The 18,376-nt window shown below is 42.7% G+C and overlaps 1 protein-coding gene across 1 annotated transcript; it reads right to left on the bottom strand.

Moving 5' to 3' along the window:
- Nucleotides 1-7,576: 7,576 nt before the first annotated feature.
- adra2b (adrenoceptor alpha 2B) lies at nucleotides 7,577-12,087 on the bottom strand. The gene is made up of 2 exons (XM_074639326.1): nucleotides 11,229-12,087; nucleotides 7,577-9,326 (listed from the first exon to the last, which is right to left on the bottom strand). The coding sequence occupies exon 2, from the start codon at nucleotides 9,301-9,303 to the stop codon at nucleotides 7,711-7,713; it is 1,593 nt and encodes a 530-aa protein (XP_074495427.1). The 5' UTR covers nucleotides 9,304-9,326; nucleotides 11,229-12,087; the 3' UTR covers nucleotides 7,577-7,710.
- Nucleotides 12,088-18,376: the final 6,289 nt, after the last annotated feature.

Raw genomic sequence — 18,376 nt, forward strand, 5'->3', positions numbered from 1 at the left:
GGCTCAAAGACTTGACTTGGACTGGCTTAGATGACTTTTCTGTATACTTGTCATTACAAGCCAAGTATACTTAGGCTTTTCTGTGTACTTGTCAGTATAAACCAAGTATACTTATACTTTCCTGTATACTTGTCAGTATAAGCCAAGTATACTTAGACTTTTCTGTATACTTGTTGGTATAAGCCAAGTATACTTAGACTTTTCTGTATACTTGTTGGTATAAGCCAAGTATACTTAGACTTTTCTGTATACTTGTCAGTATAAACCAAGTATACGTATACTTTCCTGTATACTTGTCAGTATAAGCCAAGTATACTTAGACTTTTCTGTATACTTGTTGGTATAAGCCAAGTATACTTCGACTTTTCTGTATACTTGTCAGTATAAACCAAGTATACTTCGACTTTTCTGTTGTCAGTATAAGCCAAGTATACGTAAGTATACTTTTGTTAAGTATATGTCTGATAAGTACATAAGAAGTAAACTGAAAGTATACTCTCTTATTTTAAGTTTAAAAGAGGTATACTAATAGCACACTTGAATAAACTTCTTCTTGGTAAAGGGTAAGTGTGTATCTGTTTGTGCAGTTGATTGTTGGTCATTTGTTTCTCTATTTAAAGCTTCAGTTTGTTTCTCTTTGTGTGTGTGTGTGTGTGTGTGTGTGTGTGTGTGTGTGTGTGTGTGTGTGTGTACTCTGACTTTGTGTTTGTTTGTGTTTGCCTCAGCATGTGTGTGAGGGGTATGTACGTGCATGTCTGTGTGTCAGAATGAACTCTGTGACCTTTCCATGATGACCAGGCTAAATAAAGACACGGTCGTATTTCTCTTCTCTTCATGTTGGGCAACTTTGCTTGTAAGTCGCACACAACTGCACCAGCAATCTGTTTTATTGAGTGAAGCTCCGTCAACACATTCAGCTGAGGATTTTATGGCCGTTTCACAGTCTGGACTTTACGATCAGCTGGATTCTCTTCACAGTTTTGCTCAGATTTTTTTCTCAGAAACATAACACTAATAGAGTTACTACAGCAGAGCCTGATGCTGCCGTGATAATAATGTGACAATCTGTCCTCTTGGTTTTCTTTTCTTTACCAACACCAGGAGGCTCGATGATGCATCAGTGTTTATATCCATGAAAAACATGAAAGTAATTGTGTCCACAGGGAACGCAGAAATGAGGCTCATTCCTAATTCAATGGTGAGACCATACAAGAATATTTTTTTTCTAAAAATCATCACATTTCCAGCTGGAAAATGGCTTTTATTTTGATACGTCTTTTTGTGCGTCAATTAGTGAACTTTTAAACTCACACAACCACATTCGTCTATTCTTCTGTACTTGTGAGGACTCTCGCTGACATAATGCTTTCTCTAACCCCCAAAACCTCACACATTAAAGGACCGGTGTGTAACATTTAGGGGGATCTATTGGCAGAAATGGAATATAATATTAATAACTATGATTTCTTTAGTGTATAATCAGCTGATAATGAGAATCAATGTTTTCGTTACCTTAGGATGAGAATGATGAAATATATCTGTCGGGAGCCGCAAAACATGTGAGCATTGTGATGAAGGTAACAAAGCCTATAGTCTAAGTATATAGTATATAAGTCTAATGCAGTGAGGGCCAAAGTGCAAATGTACTACTGAGTATTAGGGCCACATTGAGGGAAAAAACATCTGAGAATTTGAAAATAAAGTCATAACTTTACAAGAAAAAAGTCATAATGCTACAAGAATAAAGTCATCACTTTGCGAGAAAAAAGAGGGCTAAAGAACCACATGTGGCTCCGGAGCCGCAGGTTGCTGACCCCTGACATAGGGAGCGGGTCCTGTCTGCAGAGTCCGCCGTGTTGCACCACTATGTTTCAACAGTAGCCCAGACTGGACAAACCAAACTTAGTTAACTTTTGCTGCTTGAGCCGGAGTCGATAACGCTACTCGCTCCCGTCGCCGGCGCTCTCTCTCTCTTGCTTCACCACTCACTTCCCACATACACATACACTCTACACACTGGCTCTGCTCCAAATGGCCTACACTACTCTTACAACAACTGGCTCCGTCCTTTCCACGCTTCCCATTCATTGTCTCTGTATGCAGCCATGCAATACATTCTGGTAGCGTGGCAGCGCGATTCGAGTGACGGGGGGGCATCACGTTGGCCGCTCCTCATTGGCATAAAGTTGAGGTCTAGGCTACTTTATGCAAATCAAAGGCGTCCATCGCGACTCTCCGCCTCTGGAAACTCCCAAGACACTTTTAAACGAAGTCTTGTCGATCCAAAATAAAGGCAGATCCAGCTGCATGGATTATTTCTCGCATTAAATGTTTTCAGAAACACATTTCAGGTGAACTATTTTCGTGATATAAGACAAGAAAGTTTCCAAACAAACCACCATGTTGGTTCCGGTTCGAAAGCTGAAAGCAGCAGCCCACGAGGGAAAGCGTTTGTGAAGAGTGCCTTGTGTCTAGAGGCAGTCCATCAAGCGTCCAATGATTGGAAGCGGGGCGATCAAACACGCCCCTGTGGACACGTATACCATTAGTTGGTTGCAATCTCCTCACCTCACCGCTAGATACCACCAGATCCTACACACCGGACCTTTAAATTAGATCAACCAAACATACGTGTGGAGCCATGTCTCACTGGAATAGCCTGCCACACTTTATAACTCAAGAAACTAGTAAAAAAAAACTCTTTAGAAGCAATATCTTTAGGCAGTATGGGTGTTCAAATTCATTGTTTTCCATGCTCTATACCTGTATTTGATTTGAGGTAAAGTTATTGTTTGGGGGCAATGGTGATATTGTAGCTCAGTTCTGTTTAAATCAATATCCCTGCAAGGGAACTTGTATATAAACTTTTTAAAGCTGCACCGTGTCGATAAAACTTACTTCAACATGGAAGTGATTTTACCTTCATGCAATTTGCACACTATTGGCCTGCAGGCCGACGTCATCGCCCACATAGAAGAGGAGAAAAAAAACAAAAGTTAAACAATCAAAGGCTATAAAACTACATGTGGTTTGGTAATAAATAATCAATAATATAAATATCCAATAACTTCTACAGAGGCAGATCCTGAAGGCACCAATGAAAATGAACTTGCTAAGTTGTGGTCAGGACAGGAAGGTTAAACATGTATTATTTACTGTATGTGTAAACCTGTGTTAATTATGCATTTATCTGACCCCGTTTAAGAGCAGTTGTTGCCACGGTAACAACTAAAGGAGAGCCAAATAAACAATAAACAACTGAAATGCCAAAAACCCAGAACTCTTTAACCAAGTCTTTGAAGAAAATGTCCTCATTTTCTCGCTATCAAGGTTTAAAGCTCAATTTGGACTTCCCAAAGATAGGACTGCAAGAGCCCACACACACAAACACACACACACACACGCACACGCACACGCACACGCACACGCACGCACACACACACACACACACACACACACACACACACACACACACACACACACACACACACACACACACACACACTGACTATTGAGTACCACTCCGTTGAAAAGCCACAGACTCCTAAAGCGATTCTAATCATAATTGCCTGTGCCCTATAAAAATTACGTTTTTATCACAGATTTCACAAAGAGAAAAGTGCATTTTAATGCCTCGTACCTTCAGTACGGAGAGAGCCTGCGTGTGTTCTGTCTCTCATTTTTCATCCTGCCTCTTGGGTGTTTTTCAACAGCCAAATTACAGAGCGAAGAAATCTATCTGCCGTTATAACGTGCAGGACAGATTGGAAATGGAAAAGGGCTCTCTGCGCTGCGCTGCAACGCCCTCCAAACACATACATATTCATACCGTGCAATGCCACATCCATCACAAATAAATGAGAGCTAATGTGTGTCAGTGTTTCTATATTTGTGTGGACTCTTGTCCTTGTATGGGAGGGAGCTTGCGTGCGCCTTTTCTTCCCCCCCCTCAAGGCTACTATTGTGTGGAAATAAGAGGCTAATGAGTATGTTGTAGTCCATCCTCTCTCCGGAGGGTCCACTGCCACCAACTAGGCCTGCTTTATATTCCAGCTGAGGCTGGAGAACAAGCAGTTTAGGGACACTGTGTGTCTGTACGAATACACAACACTGTAAGTATACACTTCACAGCTCCCTGCTCTTGGCTCTAATAAGTTATCTGTCCACCTCCTCGTGCACCTCAAACCACAGCACAACCATGAAAATGGAAAAGGTAGGGCATCAATTTATCGTCTTCGAGTTGTGTGAAGGAAAAGCAGGACAGAGAGTGAGAGAGAGAGAGAGAGAGAGAGAGAGAGAGAGAGAGAGAGAGAGAGAGAGAGAGAGAGAGAGGGAGAAAGAGAGAGAGACCTGATTCAGTGCTTAGAAATCCCCAAACTGCCCATCAGCATAAATCAATTACAATTCACCGTAGGCCCGCTGACCTCAAATATAACAAGCTGTCATTACAAGTGTGTGTGTGTGTGTGTGTGTGTGTGTGTGTGTGTGTGTGTCTGTTTCATGACTTGAATACAAGTATGTGGTGCAGAATGACACATTCAATATGTGTGTGTGTGCATGTGTGATATTTGGCAACACGCAATTCCTTATAGACTTGCTCTGTGTTTGTTGGCAAGCCGGCAGCATCACTGCTGCAGCTTACTTCTCATGTTCCACTGTGAAAGGAGATTTTCCAACGACATCTTGAACCGCCATCAACCCCACAACGTTATGTGCCATTTTCCTGAAGTTGTGTCGCCATAACGGCTGGGAATTGCTTCAGATTGCACTTCGGGTCAACATGTACAATATGCTCGAAAAAACATCATTCTGATAAAACCCATCTTATTGTTAATTATCTTCCTGGAAATGATTTTGTTTCTTTTCCCCCTCTCATCCCTGACGTTGTAACATGTGAAAATAAGATGAAATAAACGAACCGGGGAATGACTCATGCTTTTTTCAAGTAGCTTTATTTCCAAAACTGGAGAAGGGATGATGACAGATGGGGGGATAGAAGAAAGCTCAGACCAGGCAGTTTGGTCCAAACACAGGAGGAGGATGAGGAGAGACAATACAGGCGGTTTGAGGGGAAGAGGATGGTGATCAGGAGGCAGATTACTGCATCTGTCACCTTTAAGCCATAATTCATACTTTTTATAATAAACAAAGCAGCAGTCTCAACACATAAAGCCATGGTTTCGGTGTTGGGGGGTTGGGGGGGTTGGGGGTGGGGGGTTTGAGCAGCATTGCAACTCATATTTGTTGGCCATGAATTCACGGCCTCTGTGTGTCTATCTTTGTTATAAATGTGTCGCTGTAGCTGTTTGTATTTCTGGAGAGAACGTTTTTCAGATGAGGGCAGCAAACAGTTGTATACGTGCACTGAGCTCTGACTCTCAATCAGTTTGTTTTTATTAGTTATTTGAATCTCCAAGCATCTCTGCGTGGTATGGATTGTAGCCTTAATGTGCACAAAGCCTGAAAATCGCCCGCCTGAAACTGGTGCTATTGACATTTTCATGTTCAATTATGAGGGAAAGTTTGCTGAAGAGAGATTTCCCTGCTGCTGCTGCTGCTGCTGCAGTGAGCTTGATAAATTGTACATCCATGAATGTGCTTGTATCTCCGATTTGAACATTTTTACTACAACTAGATGAATCAATGACAAATGTTGCATTGTAGTATTCTGCATTATATGCACATAACTCAAAGTTCCTTCAACTCAACATCCCCCCGAGCTCAAATATAGCTCCACAAAAGTTAGAGCTCCATGGCATGAAAATCCATTTCGCTCTTGTTTGAGATCTTAAAAATCTGTACAGTGTTCTCGCACTTTGATATCTGTTTCACTTTTACTTTCAGAATAAAAGCACAGTAACCGAACAATAAATACGTACGGAAAACACAAAAAACAAATAAATAATACAGTGTTTTCAATCTTCTGCCTCCCCCTCACCAAATATAAAGTTCATTAAAGCGACACAGAGCCAGATTATCACTGAGTCAGGCTGGTGTCCTTATGAGGCTCTTTGGTCCCTTGAGGGTGATCACTAAAAAGCCAAGTACTCAGACAGTATCTCTGATAACTCTCAGCTCAGTGAGACTTTCTCAACGATCAGTAGAAACATTCACAAAGTGACACCAACGTTACAGTAGATCTGTAGCAGCCATGAGGAGGCACTGACACTACAGAAAAACACATTAAAGTCACACACACGCACGCACACACTCATACAGGTCAGCAGTATTAGACAATTAGTAAATTGAAGTGTTGCTGCTGACAGCCCTTGTCCCATTGAGTCAATAAGCCAGTGTGCTGTTCACGGTCACAGACACATTTTCTTTTTTTTGTTTGTTGTTGTTGTTGTCGAGGACAGAGCCTCGGTCTCATGGTGAGAAAAATAAATGTACCATTCATGCTCTCGCCTCTCGGCTATAAACCAAATGTGCCATGTAGAGGTCCGCTGCAGGCGAGAGGTGTTGGTAAAGAGTGACTCAGACAAATGGATCTCAGAATAACCCATGTAGGCGTAATTAGAGGGGTATACATTACACATCTGTGTCTTTACAGTCAATGTCTACTTCAGATGTCTGTAAAATAATGTTCAATAATAAGAATTTGTCAGTCTTCAGCAGATGCACCTCCCGTTAGATAACCTCTGGAGCACTTCCAAGAGGCTAAAAACAGTTTCTTAAAACGTCCAAATAGTTCATTGGAAGGATTGCTCAGTCCAGTCCAGTTGGTGTGATAAGTTAAAAAACAGGGAAGCCAAGAGGATGAGGAGGGTCTGACTTTTACATCTCAATAACATACATGTGGTTTCTCTTTTTAAGTCCCAAAATCTGTATTTCATGGAAAGGTGAGAGCCAAGAGTGTCGTTACAAACAACCTGAGTGTCCCACACGCACCGAGAGCTGAGAGCGAGGTGTCTGACGTGCTGGCTTCTCCTCACGAAAAGCCCCCACAAGTTCAGTCTGAAAGGGCTCCCTTGTCTGTGCTTATCACACTTGGAATCGTCAGAAACCTTTTTGTTGTTACGCTTCTAGATAAAAATCGAGGAACACATGTTCTCCCTGCAGCTGCATGGGGCATATTAAGACTGCAGACGTAAGAAATCACCACTAACCTTGTGCTCTGTTTTGATGAATAAATGTCCCTAGGCTCACAGGGATCTAAGGTCACTTTTCCTTCTTTGTACTTTCCCCATTAGTCCCGGAGTATTTCATAACTTAAACAACTTATATATTACACATTAAACTGTCTTATTCAGGAGTTCATTCTCAATCCTGCATCCCCCTCCTTGTCAGTTTTATACAGAGTGTGCTTGTACATTTCTCCTGTGATTCTGCACCAGCCTGTGTCCCAGCATTATCCATTATTCAATGTGATCTGGAGATAAAACTTTGCAATCAAAATCTTATCAGCGATACTGAAGTGCTAAGCAGTTCTGTGTCTGTCTGTCCTGTTTTCAACCCTGTAAAAATGGATCTGCTGCAAACTGAGATTTCACAGTCCGAGTTGCCTGTTTGGGCGAACTGTGGCTGTTGAAAGAGAGTCTCTCAGTTCCGGATTTTATGCTGGAACTTCCACAGTTCAACATATATATATATATATATATTTTTTTTTAAAACAGCCCTTTGAGTGTTCTGAAAAAATGGAGATTTATTTGTTTTATATGTCTCAGAAACAGCATGTGTTTTGTGTGTCTCCATGTCCTGTACAGCGTGCTAGAAGAAAGTCCCCTTGGTGCTTCTGCACAGTATCTTCTTGAAGGCCTTTCTGAAGTCTTTGTTGAAGATGGTGTATATGACTGGGTTGAGTGAGGAGTTGCAGTAACCGATCCAGAAGAAAAAGGTAAAGAGTGGAGGTGGGATGGCGCACGTCTCCGGGCACACAGCCATCAGGGAGTAGGAGAAGAAGAAGGGGAACCAGCACACCATGAACACGCCGATGACCACCGCCAGGACGAAGGTGAAGCGCTTCTCTCTGTTCACCATGGCTTTACGCCTCGCTGCTCCAGGGGTGCTCTCTGGTTTGGACTTCCTCCCCGGAACCAGCCGAGACCCCTTCGAGGTGGCGATCATCTCCCTGTAGCGCTTCACTGAAGCTGGAGAGTAGACGCCCCCTCCTGCAGGTGAGCCCGGCATGCTGGCGCTGCAGTGACCTCCACCTTGGCTGTGCTCCATGTCGCTCTCTGAGCTTGAGGTGTCACCATTGTTATTGTCAGCTCTTCTCCATCCGTGCTTCTTGCCCTTCTTCCCCTTCTCTTTAGTCTTGTCAGGAGCAGGCTGAGGCAGTGGGGATGGAGTGGAGGGGTCGTGAGGAGAGGTATCAAGGGAGGTGGTGATGGGGCTCATGGCCTGAGAAGGGGATGGAGGCTGCAGGAGGTTATTGGAGGTGGAATTCTGGGAGGTTTCGGTCTCTCCTGGGTTAGGAGAAAGGGTGATGGCGAGGGTGGGTGGTCTGGCATTGGAGGTTTTGTTGGATGAAGGGGGGGTGCTGTCTTCAGCATCCTTCCCGTTGGCTTGTATGCGTCGTGGAGGCTGACCAGGTGTAGCACTGCCGACTCCATCCTTCCTGGGCTCCCCAGGAGGGCAACGCGTCCTCTGTTTGGCAATTTGGTAGATTCTTATGTAGACCAGGATCATGATGACGCACGGCGCAAAGAAGGAGCCGATGGTGGAGTAGAGGATGTACCAGCGCTCATCGTTCAGCTGGCACTGAGGTCCTCTCTCACTCCCCTCCTCTCCTCCCTCGCTTTTGTTCAGTGAGAGCAGCGGAGGGAAGGAGATGACGGCAGAGATGAGCCACACCACCACGATAGCGGCTTTGATGCGCTTGGGAGTCCGCTGACGCCCATAAGTCACCCTGGAGATGGACAGGTAACGGTCCAGCGAGATGGCGCACAGGTGCACGATGGAGGAGGTGCAGAAGAGCACGTCCAGCGCCAGGTAGATCTCACACCACAGAGACTTGAAGTACCAGTAGCCGAGCAGCTCGTTGGCCAGAGAGAAGGGGATGATGAGGGTGGCCACTAAGATGTCCGCAGCAGCCAGGGACACCAAGAAGAGATTCTGGGGTCCCCGGAGAGCCCGGCTGGTCAGGACGGCGATGATGACCATGATGTTGCCCACGATGGTGAAGAGGACCATGAGGGTGATGGCGGTGGCGAAGGCCGCTGTGGCTTCAGGGGAGTAGGGAGCCAGCTTCAGGATGCTCTGGTTGCAGGGCACCGACGCTCCCGAGGCTCCGGAGGCTCCGGAGCTGCTGTTCCAGCCGCTCAGCTCCATGGAGCAGCCGTTCTCCAGAACCGAGGCCATGCTGGGGTTCGCTTTCCACGAGTCTTTACAGACACAAAAATATCAGACAGGCACAGAAAATTGTGTCAGACCCAACTCACATCTTACATCAGGAGTACCAACTTTTACCTTCCGGCAGGAGATACAGAGTCCCACGATACAGATTGAACCGTTACAAACATTCATTCTTGACGATGTCTATTAAACTCCTCAACAACACGTAACATAAAGCTATCATAAGGACAGTGCAATATGTTTAGACGGTGCAATATGTTATATAGGGACAGTGCAATATGTTTAGACGGTGCAATATGTTAAATAGGGACAGTGCAATATCTTACATTAGGACAGTGCAATATGTTAAATAGGGACAGTGCAATATCTTACATTAGGACAGTGCAATAAGTTAAATTGGGACAATGCAATATGTTAAATAGGGACAGTGCAATATCTTACATTAGGACAGTGCAATATGTTAAATAGGGACAGTGCAATATGTTAAATAGGGACAGTGCAATATCTTACATTAGGACAGTGCAATAAGTTAAATTGGGACAATGCAATATGTTAAATAGGGACAGTGCAATATCTTACATTAGGACAGAGCAATATGTTAAATTGGGACAGTGCAATATTTTAAATGAGGACAGTGCAATATGTTAAATAGGGACAGTGCAATATGTTTAGACAGTGCAATATGTTATATAGGGACATTGCAATATGTTATATAGGGACAGTGCAATATGTTAAATTAGGACAGTGCAATATGTTAAATAGGGACAGTGCAATATCTTACATTAGGACAGTGCAATATGTTAAATAGGGACAGCGCAATATGTTAAATTGGGACAGTGCAATATGTTAAATAGGGACAGTGCAATATGTTTAGACAGTGCAATATGTTATATAGGGACATTGCAATATGTTATATAGGGACAGTGCAATATGTTAAATTAGGACAGTGCAATATGTTAAATAGGGACAGTGCAATATCTTACATTAGGACAGTGCAATATGTTATATAGGGACAGTGCAATATGTTAAATTGGGACAGTGCAATATGTTATATAGGGACAGCGCAATATGTTATATAGGGACAGTGCAATATGTTAAATAGGGACAGTGCAATATGTTAAATAGGGACGGTGCAATATGTTAAATAGGGACGGTGCAATATGTTAAATAGGGACAGTGCAATATGTTATATAGGGACAGTGCAATATGTTATATAGGGACAGTGCAATATGTTAAATTAGGACAGTGCAATATGTTAAATAGGGACAGTGCAATATCTTACATTAGGACAGTGCAATATGTTACATTAGGACAGTGCAATATGTTAAATAGGGACAGTGCAATATCTTACATTAGGACAGTGCAATATGTTAAATAGGGACAGCGCAATATGTTAAATTGGGACAGTGCAATATGTTTAATAGGGACAGTGCAATATGTTAAATTGGGACAGTGCAATATGTTAAATTGGGACAGTGCAATATGTTAAATAGGGACAGTGCAATATGTTAAATTGGGACAGTGCAATATGTTGCATCTGTGTAATATTGGACTATTGTCTGTGCAATATGGGCTGGACGGTAGACGGTGCAGTGCATTACTACCTGGGTGCAATACCTGCCATGGTGTGTGTGATAGTATGTGCCATTATGTACTTGGACTGTGTATGTGTTGAAACATCTGTTTCTGTGAAACTGTTTCCATGTCTTTTGTGGATTCGTTTACTATTGTTGTTGATGCTGTTTTAATTTAGTCCAAGAAAAATGTCCCCATGGGGACGATAAAAGTATATCTTATCTTATATGTTTGGTCACTGAATAAAATGTGTTTCTAAAATGTTTAATAATTTTATTTTAAGATTATCATGTTTGTGCATAATAAAATACAACATTTAAGTGATTATAATCAAATATAATGAGTGTAATATTTACCTCAGTTGCTGTTTGTTGTTTTATCCCTGTGTTGTTTCCAGGCTCTCTTGCATCCTCCTCTCTCGCAGCTCCTCCAAGTCCATTTTAAGCATTCAAAACAGTCCTGGGCAATGCGTCAACACACGGATCCCTGCTTTGCTTTCCAATTAAAAAATGCCACTTTGAAGAACTGATTAAAGATAAATAAATAAATAAATAAAATGTTTGTGACTCTGACTGCTGCTGCACCAACCTTTTTGCAGAGTTACAGTAAAAAATAAAATAAAAAATGAAAACTTCTTTTACGCACGAAGTTTGATCCTTTTGTTTTTTACCCCTCAGTGGATTAACTACTGTCTTATAGAGGTGGAAGATTTACAATAATATAATATAATTTAGTAATGTCATTTACAGCGCAGTGACATCGAATAGAAGAGATCAGAAGAGAGTAGATAGTCTCTCCTCCTGTCTGATCTCCGTGCGTCCTCGTTTGGAGACGCGCGTAAAACCGAGTCTCATCTGAACAGCGAGACGCAGAATGGTTCAAGATAAAGTGAAATAAAAGTTACTGTGGGATATTTACAGTGGTTTACTAATGAAAAGATGTTTTCTCCTGACTGATGGAGGCGTTTCCAGTCGGTGGAAAGACAGAAAGTTGAGATATAAAGCCAAAACGCGCAGTTTCTTCAGCAGTGAAAACGATCCGTGCAGAGCAGCTTCAGTCTGTGCGTCTCTCCTCGGTCCTCTGGTCCTTTTGGTGCTTCTGTCTCCCTCTGAAGTTCACCAGGATACCAGATAACAGCCGGTCCTCTGGTGCACCACAGGCTCCTCACAGAGGCGCAGCAGCTCCACTAGTGAACAGAACAGGACCTGAAGGAGTGATGAGTGGAGGGGTAACTCCCATCTCACGTCTCCTCTTGCGCTTCTTTTTAGACCTGGTGATGTCATTGTGGAGCTGTGGGCGTCATGGGATCCTTACTTTCTCTCTCTTTCTCTCTCTCTCTCTCCCTCCCTCTCTCTCTCTCTCTCTCTTTCTCTCTCTCTCTCTCCCTCCCTCTCTCTCTCTCTCTCTCTTTCTCTCTCTCTCCATATTTCCCTCTCTCTCTCCATCTTTCCCTCTCTCTCTCTCTCTCCATCTTTCCCGCTCTCTCTCTCTCTCTCTCTCTCTCTCTCTCTCTCCATCTTTCCCTCTCTCTCTCTTTCTCTCTCTCTCTCCCTCTCTTTCTCTCTCTCTTTCTCTCTCTTTCTCTCTCTCTCTCCATATTTCCCTCTCGCTCTCTCTTTCTCTCTCTCCATCTTTCCCTCTCTCTCTCTTTCTCTCTCTCCATCTTTCCCTCCCTCTCTCTCTCCCTCTCTCTCTCTCTCTCTCCATGTAGCCCCCCCTCCCTCCCTGCCTTCATCCCTCACATTAAATAAGATAAGATAAGATGAACCAAGAACATTGCGACAAAGTGTAAAAGAACATTAAGACATAATTAAAACAGTTATAAAAACATTAAATATTAGAAAATGAAAACAAGCTAAAAATAAAAGCTATAATAAGATAAGATAAGATAAGATGAACCTTTATTAATCCCTGGAGGGAAATTCAGGTGTCAAAGCAGCAACATCAGCAAACAGAGTGAAACACAGGAGAGGTAAAGGTATAGAAACATTATAAAAACAATAATAGAGATATGAAAGATACAGAGTGAATGGGTGAACATAGTGTGTACAGTCCGTCAATAAATAAATGTAATATGTACATATGTGCAGTCTATAAAGTGGTATATAGGATGTATAGTGTAAGTAAGTGTAAAGTGCGCCAGTGGTTAGAGTCCAAGATGGTTGCAGATAGTGCATGTTTAAAGGCAGATAGTGCATGTTTAAAGTTCTTAAAGTCCTAATAGTTCTCATAAGGGGGTCAGCCTTGGTTGTGGAGTCTGATGGCTACCAGCATGAAGGACTGACCCAGGCGCTTTGTGTTGTGCCGAGGGAGAAATGTATACCCAAGACCCTCAACCAACGCACTTCTATTAGAAATGGCTTGTTGGGTGGCACTGATGCGATCAATTAACTCCATGGGAGGCTGAGGTGTCCAGCTGGGAGAGCTGAGCTGATGCCATCTGCCTTACAGGAAACATTAGTTTCATTCCAGGGACTCCTGCACTTTTTAAAGCTACTCAGTCATCATCATCATCATCATCATCATCATCATCATCGTCCTCTTCAATATGTGGCACAGCACATTTGGCTGATCAATGCTTTCCAATTAGAAAGCCGGTGTGATCTCTGAATCTTTACACTTTGTTCTTCACACCAGTTTCCATGTAACCTCCAACAACTCCAGTCATTTAGGGCCAATAAACGTTTTCAGTGCGCGCAGCAGCCGGAGGTCTCACTGAAGGGCACCGATACTCACGTTTTATAGCTGCCCAACCTCGTCACAAGCCTGTTCTCGGATGTTTGGTTAGGATAGGTTAAAGGGTTTGAGGTTGTACAGGCCAATAAGGCTGCAACTAACATTTATTTTCATTGTCGATTAGTTGTTTGGTCTATAAAAGGTCAGAAAATGATGAAAAATGTCATCAATGTTTCCCAAAAGCCCAAGATGACGTCCTCAAATGTCTTGTTTTGTCCACAACTCAAAGATATTCAGTCAATAGTTGACAACCGAATCGATTAATCTATTAATCGTTGCAGCTCTACAGACCAAAATACACCTAGGTCTTGTAAGATTTGTATACATGCTGCAGTGTTGTGGTGCGAGTGTGTTATCATGGTCATCTATGTCCTTAAAGAGGACCTGTTATGCTTTTGTGTTTTTTCCCTTTTCCTTTAGTGTGTTATATAGTTTTTGTGCAAGTGAAAGGTCTGCAAAGTTACAAAGTCCACACCAAAGGGAGTTACTCTCCCCAACAGAAACACTGCTCCCGAACTGCCTGAAACGCCTTGATTGAAGTCCCGCCTTTTTCCTCTGTAACGTGATGATGTCACCAAGTAACACATTTGCATTACACCTGCCTAGCGGCTCGTTTGGCACGCCCTCAAACAAAGCTAGTTAGTGCGGAGCTGGAGCAGAGTCCAAAGAGTTTGGTTCGGGCAGGAGCTCAAACAGAGCGTTTCAGACGGAGGGTGGGAAGAGGTGCTGCAGAACAGCCGGTTTGAGAAAAATGAAGTGTTTTTTTTAACATTAAAGCATGGAAACATGTTCTAGTAGAACCCCAAAATACAAGTGTGCAACTCTTTAACACAGTTTGCCAGAGCACCTCAAAGCCTGAAAACAGAGCCATGAGGAGGTGCAGAAGGTTTCTCTCAGAACACTTGAATTACAATATGCTGAAAGGTTATTATGGAATTTTTGCCCAATGATGCCAAAAACGTTCTGCCTACTTACGCTTTAAAGACGGACTCATCCCCAGCTGTGAGAAAAGTAGTCGTAGTAGTTAAAAGTTCCTAACTTTAGGATCTTCAATAAAGTAAAAGCCCTCACTCTGAGAAATGATCCCCTTCAGAGGGCTTCATAAATCATTGATGCTTTAAACTGGAGGTGGTCAGATTTCGCCCAGAAACTGGTAATTACAAGCGTCACATAAATGTTGCAGTTAAAGTGAATCATTTCTAGTGAAATTATAAAGTCTCCTCGTGCTCAGCTACCTCGCCCTCCAAACTGGGTATAAATGCACTGCGTTACCTTCCACCTCTGCTCACTGTTCCAGCTGCAGGGCAGAGGCCACTTGCTTCCTGTGCTCATGCATTTACATCATCACTTGACATCCATTTAAATCCCTCTGCATTATGCACCCTGCAATACTCCCCCCCCCCAAGAAGCAGCACAGACATTCGCTGCACCCCCTCATGATTTGTTGCCCACCTGAGATCAAGTGCTCGATTGTTCAATTATCGAGTGAAACCGACGTCACGCTGCTGTTTTACTGAGCCGGTTGCAGAGTTTATCCCGTGGTGTTTAAAAGTAGGTAGGTGGCCTCTGTGATATAAACTCACAACAATACAGCCTACACATGCACACACACAGTCTTATGAATGGTGTGTGGGTAGGTGGTCGTGTTTACTTGTTTTTGTAGTGCGTCCCCCACGCATTGCTGCTTTAATGAGAGAGAAACCCAGCTAGCCACCCGTGGAATTACAATTGGGAGCCCTGCTCTCTCTGATTGTGTGACCTGAAGCAGCAGCCAATAATGGTTCGTACATTTTCTGCTCCACGCTACACATTCTAAATATAAAGGAAAAGAGAATAAAGCTTTTAGCGGGAGAGTGCACTCCAATCAAGTGTCTCTGTTTCCATGGGTGAGCCGTGCTTAGTAACACGCTGAAAATGCATTCTGGGGGAGAGGGGTGTGTCACAGATGCCAAGGTTATGGAGACTGAACGGCACACAGCGTTCAGCGCTCAGTACACCAGCTTCTGGAGTGATTGTTGTGTAAGAGTATGTGGTACACACACACACACACACACACACACACACACACACACAAACAGTACTCAAGCCTGGAGAAAATGTTTCCGTCATGGATCACAAACAGCGGAGTCTTGCTTGACATCCACACCGGAAAAAGTTTGCACCTGGTCTGTAAAAGGGCATCCAATCTTTGAGAAAACTTTTCTTCCATTCACGGTCTCTTGGTACAGTGAGCTCTAACACAACTAAGGAGGAGAAGAAGAGGAAGAAGTGGAGATAAATTGTCTTTAAAGACAGTTTCCCAAATGAGTGAAGCCAGATAACTGCAGGTCAGAACACTGCAGAGTTGTCGTAGGAGTCTGAGCACATTATGGTTCAGGTCCAAATCAATTACAGCCCAGTACCTGCCCTTTGGATGCTTTCAAGTTAGACCTTCTTTTTTTTTTTGAGTTATTGGCTTCTGCCTCCTGTTTTCTGTGCGTGTGTGCTCGTACACCTCTGCCTTTGTGAGGACCAGTTTGATTTTTTAGAAATGGAGAGTTTGGAAACTGGGGACATTTTGGCCATGCAGAAAAGAGGTTAAGTGAATTGACTGGTCGGGGTTAGTCATGTAGTTGTGATGTTTAAGGTCAGAGTTGAGGGACAAAGGCAGCTGTTCCTAAACTTTTGGGCTTTTGACCCTTTTATAAAAGAAGTAATGTGTTCTTGCAACCACTTGTCAGAGGTTACATGTGACTATGAGTTACAAGCAGCTCCACCAAATAGTGATTTTATCTTCTTAGATTGAGTATTTGGATGGTTTTAGAGGCCTTAACCGTCTGAGACCTGCGGGATCATGGGCGATCAGCTTCTTTCAGAGGCTGTAACAGGCTCAGAGTGAAGATACAGATATCATATGAAACTAAAAACCTAAGGAATCCATCGGTACCAACGTCATACTAGCTTGTCGGGAAGGATGGTAAATAACGCTCCAAAGTTGGGCTAAATTTTGGTGAGGAAAAATGGGCATGGTCATTTTCAATGAGGTCTCTTGACCTCTGACCTCAAGATATGTGAATGAAAATGGGTTTTATGGGTACCCACGAGTCTCCCCTTTAAAGACATGCCCACTTTATGATAATCACATGCAGTTTGGGGCAAAAAACATACAGCTTTTTGAATGCAGTATAAATGTGTTATTTTCGCCTATTCTAAAATGATGTATTTTTAATATTTCTGTATATTGGGGTCCCTAAACAGTCTCTGAATTACATAAATTGTGTATCACTGTAAAGCTGAGACTCTTGTGGATCCAAAGAGCCCAACTGTATTCATGTGGTATTTTGGAGGGATTTTTGATAATTTTTTATCAATTATCGATAGGTAAAAAATGGTTAAATTTAGCACCAAATCTGTGTAACATATGGTATCGATGATGTACTCCACTTCTATGTGACATCTACCTTTGACCTGCTATCTCCTCCTAAAGACCTCCTGTACCCCCCTAAAAAAGACAAAAACGGGTCTATTGTGGGTCTCCGGGGGTTAAAAGTTAAAAGAACAGAATTCACATAAAAAAGCCTGAAAATATATACATAGTAATATGTTTTTCATCTTGTTTCCTATCTGTTCATATTGTCACGACCCCTTCTAGTGAACTCACTGGAATGCATTATATCCGTGAAGGTCCTCAGAGGAATAGCATTACAAGCAGGAATGTGTGTATAACCTGCAAACAATTACAGGGAGCGCTCCCAGATGGTCACACAGTAATTTTCCTGACTCCATTTGTAATGATGACACGTGTGTGTGCATGCAAGCCAGCGCATGTGTGTGTGTTTGTGTGTGTGTGTGTGTGTGTGTGTTATATCACCACATTGTAATTCCCCAGCAAACAATATCACACATATTGCTCCTATTATCTGTTAGCAGTTTTCTCCGACTGTGATTTATTGTTTGAGTGACACGGCCGTGGATAGGAAATACTGTAAGTGTGATCACTGTGCAAATCCCTAATCTCCCACGCTCCTCTTTTTCTAGGCTACATATACCACAAATACATATACACACACACACACACACACACACACACACACACACACACACACACACACACACACACACACACACACACACACACACTGCTGGGAGGTACTGCCACAGCAGCCTAATGTAATATGATTGATTGTGACACTAGTTTAATGTGGACGCGGAGTAACGGTGAAAGAGCCTGACTGACTGAATACAACAAACGAGATGAGAGAGACGTTCAAATGAACGGAGGTGGAACAGTCTGCTTCCACTGATAAATAAATGACCATGATAGGAAGTGTGTGTGTGTGTGTGTGTGTGTGTGTGTGTGAAAGCGAGAGAGATTGTCTGTGTAATATAAAGGCTGCCTCAGTTAACAAACAGTCTGCTGGCGTCATCTGCTGGATGCTTTTGATTTCTGGTAATTTCAGAAGCTGTCACCAGAGTGTGCTATCTCACTACGAACTAATATCCAGAGCTTGTTGTAGCAGTGTTTCAGTGATAACACAGGTAGAAATCTGGCTGATTTTACTTTTTAAAATACCTGAAGTGGTGGAAGAAGTACTCTGATCCTTAACTTTAGTAAATGCACCAGTACAACAATGTAAAAATACACAATTACAAGTCAAATCCTACTTAATGTGAAAGCACAGAGGTATTACCAGCAACATGTACTGTATTTAAAGTAAAAGTACTTATATAATATTATATACTACATTTATTAATATTATATATAATAAAAGACAGTATTTTACTGTAG

This window comes from Sebastes fasciatus, chromosome 6 (assembly GCF_043250625.1).
Source record: "Sebastes fasciatus isolate fSebFas1 chromosome 6, fSebFas1.pri, whole genome shotgun sequence".
Taxonomy (NCBI): domain Eukaryota; kingdom Metazoa; phylum Chordata; class Actinopteri; order Perciformes; family Sebastidae; genus Sebastes; species Sebastes fasciatus.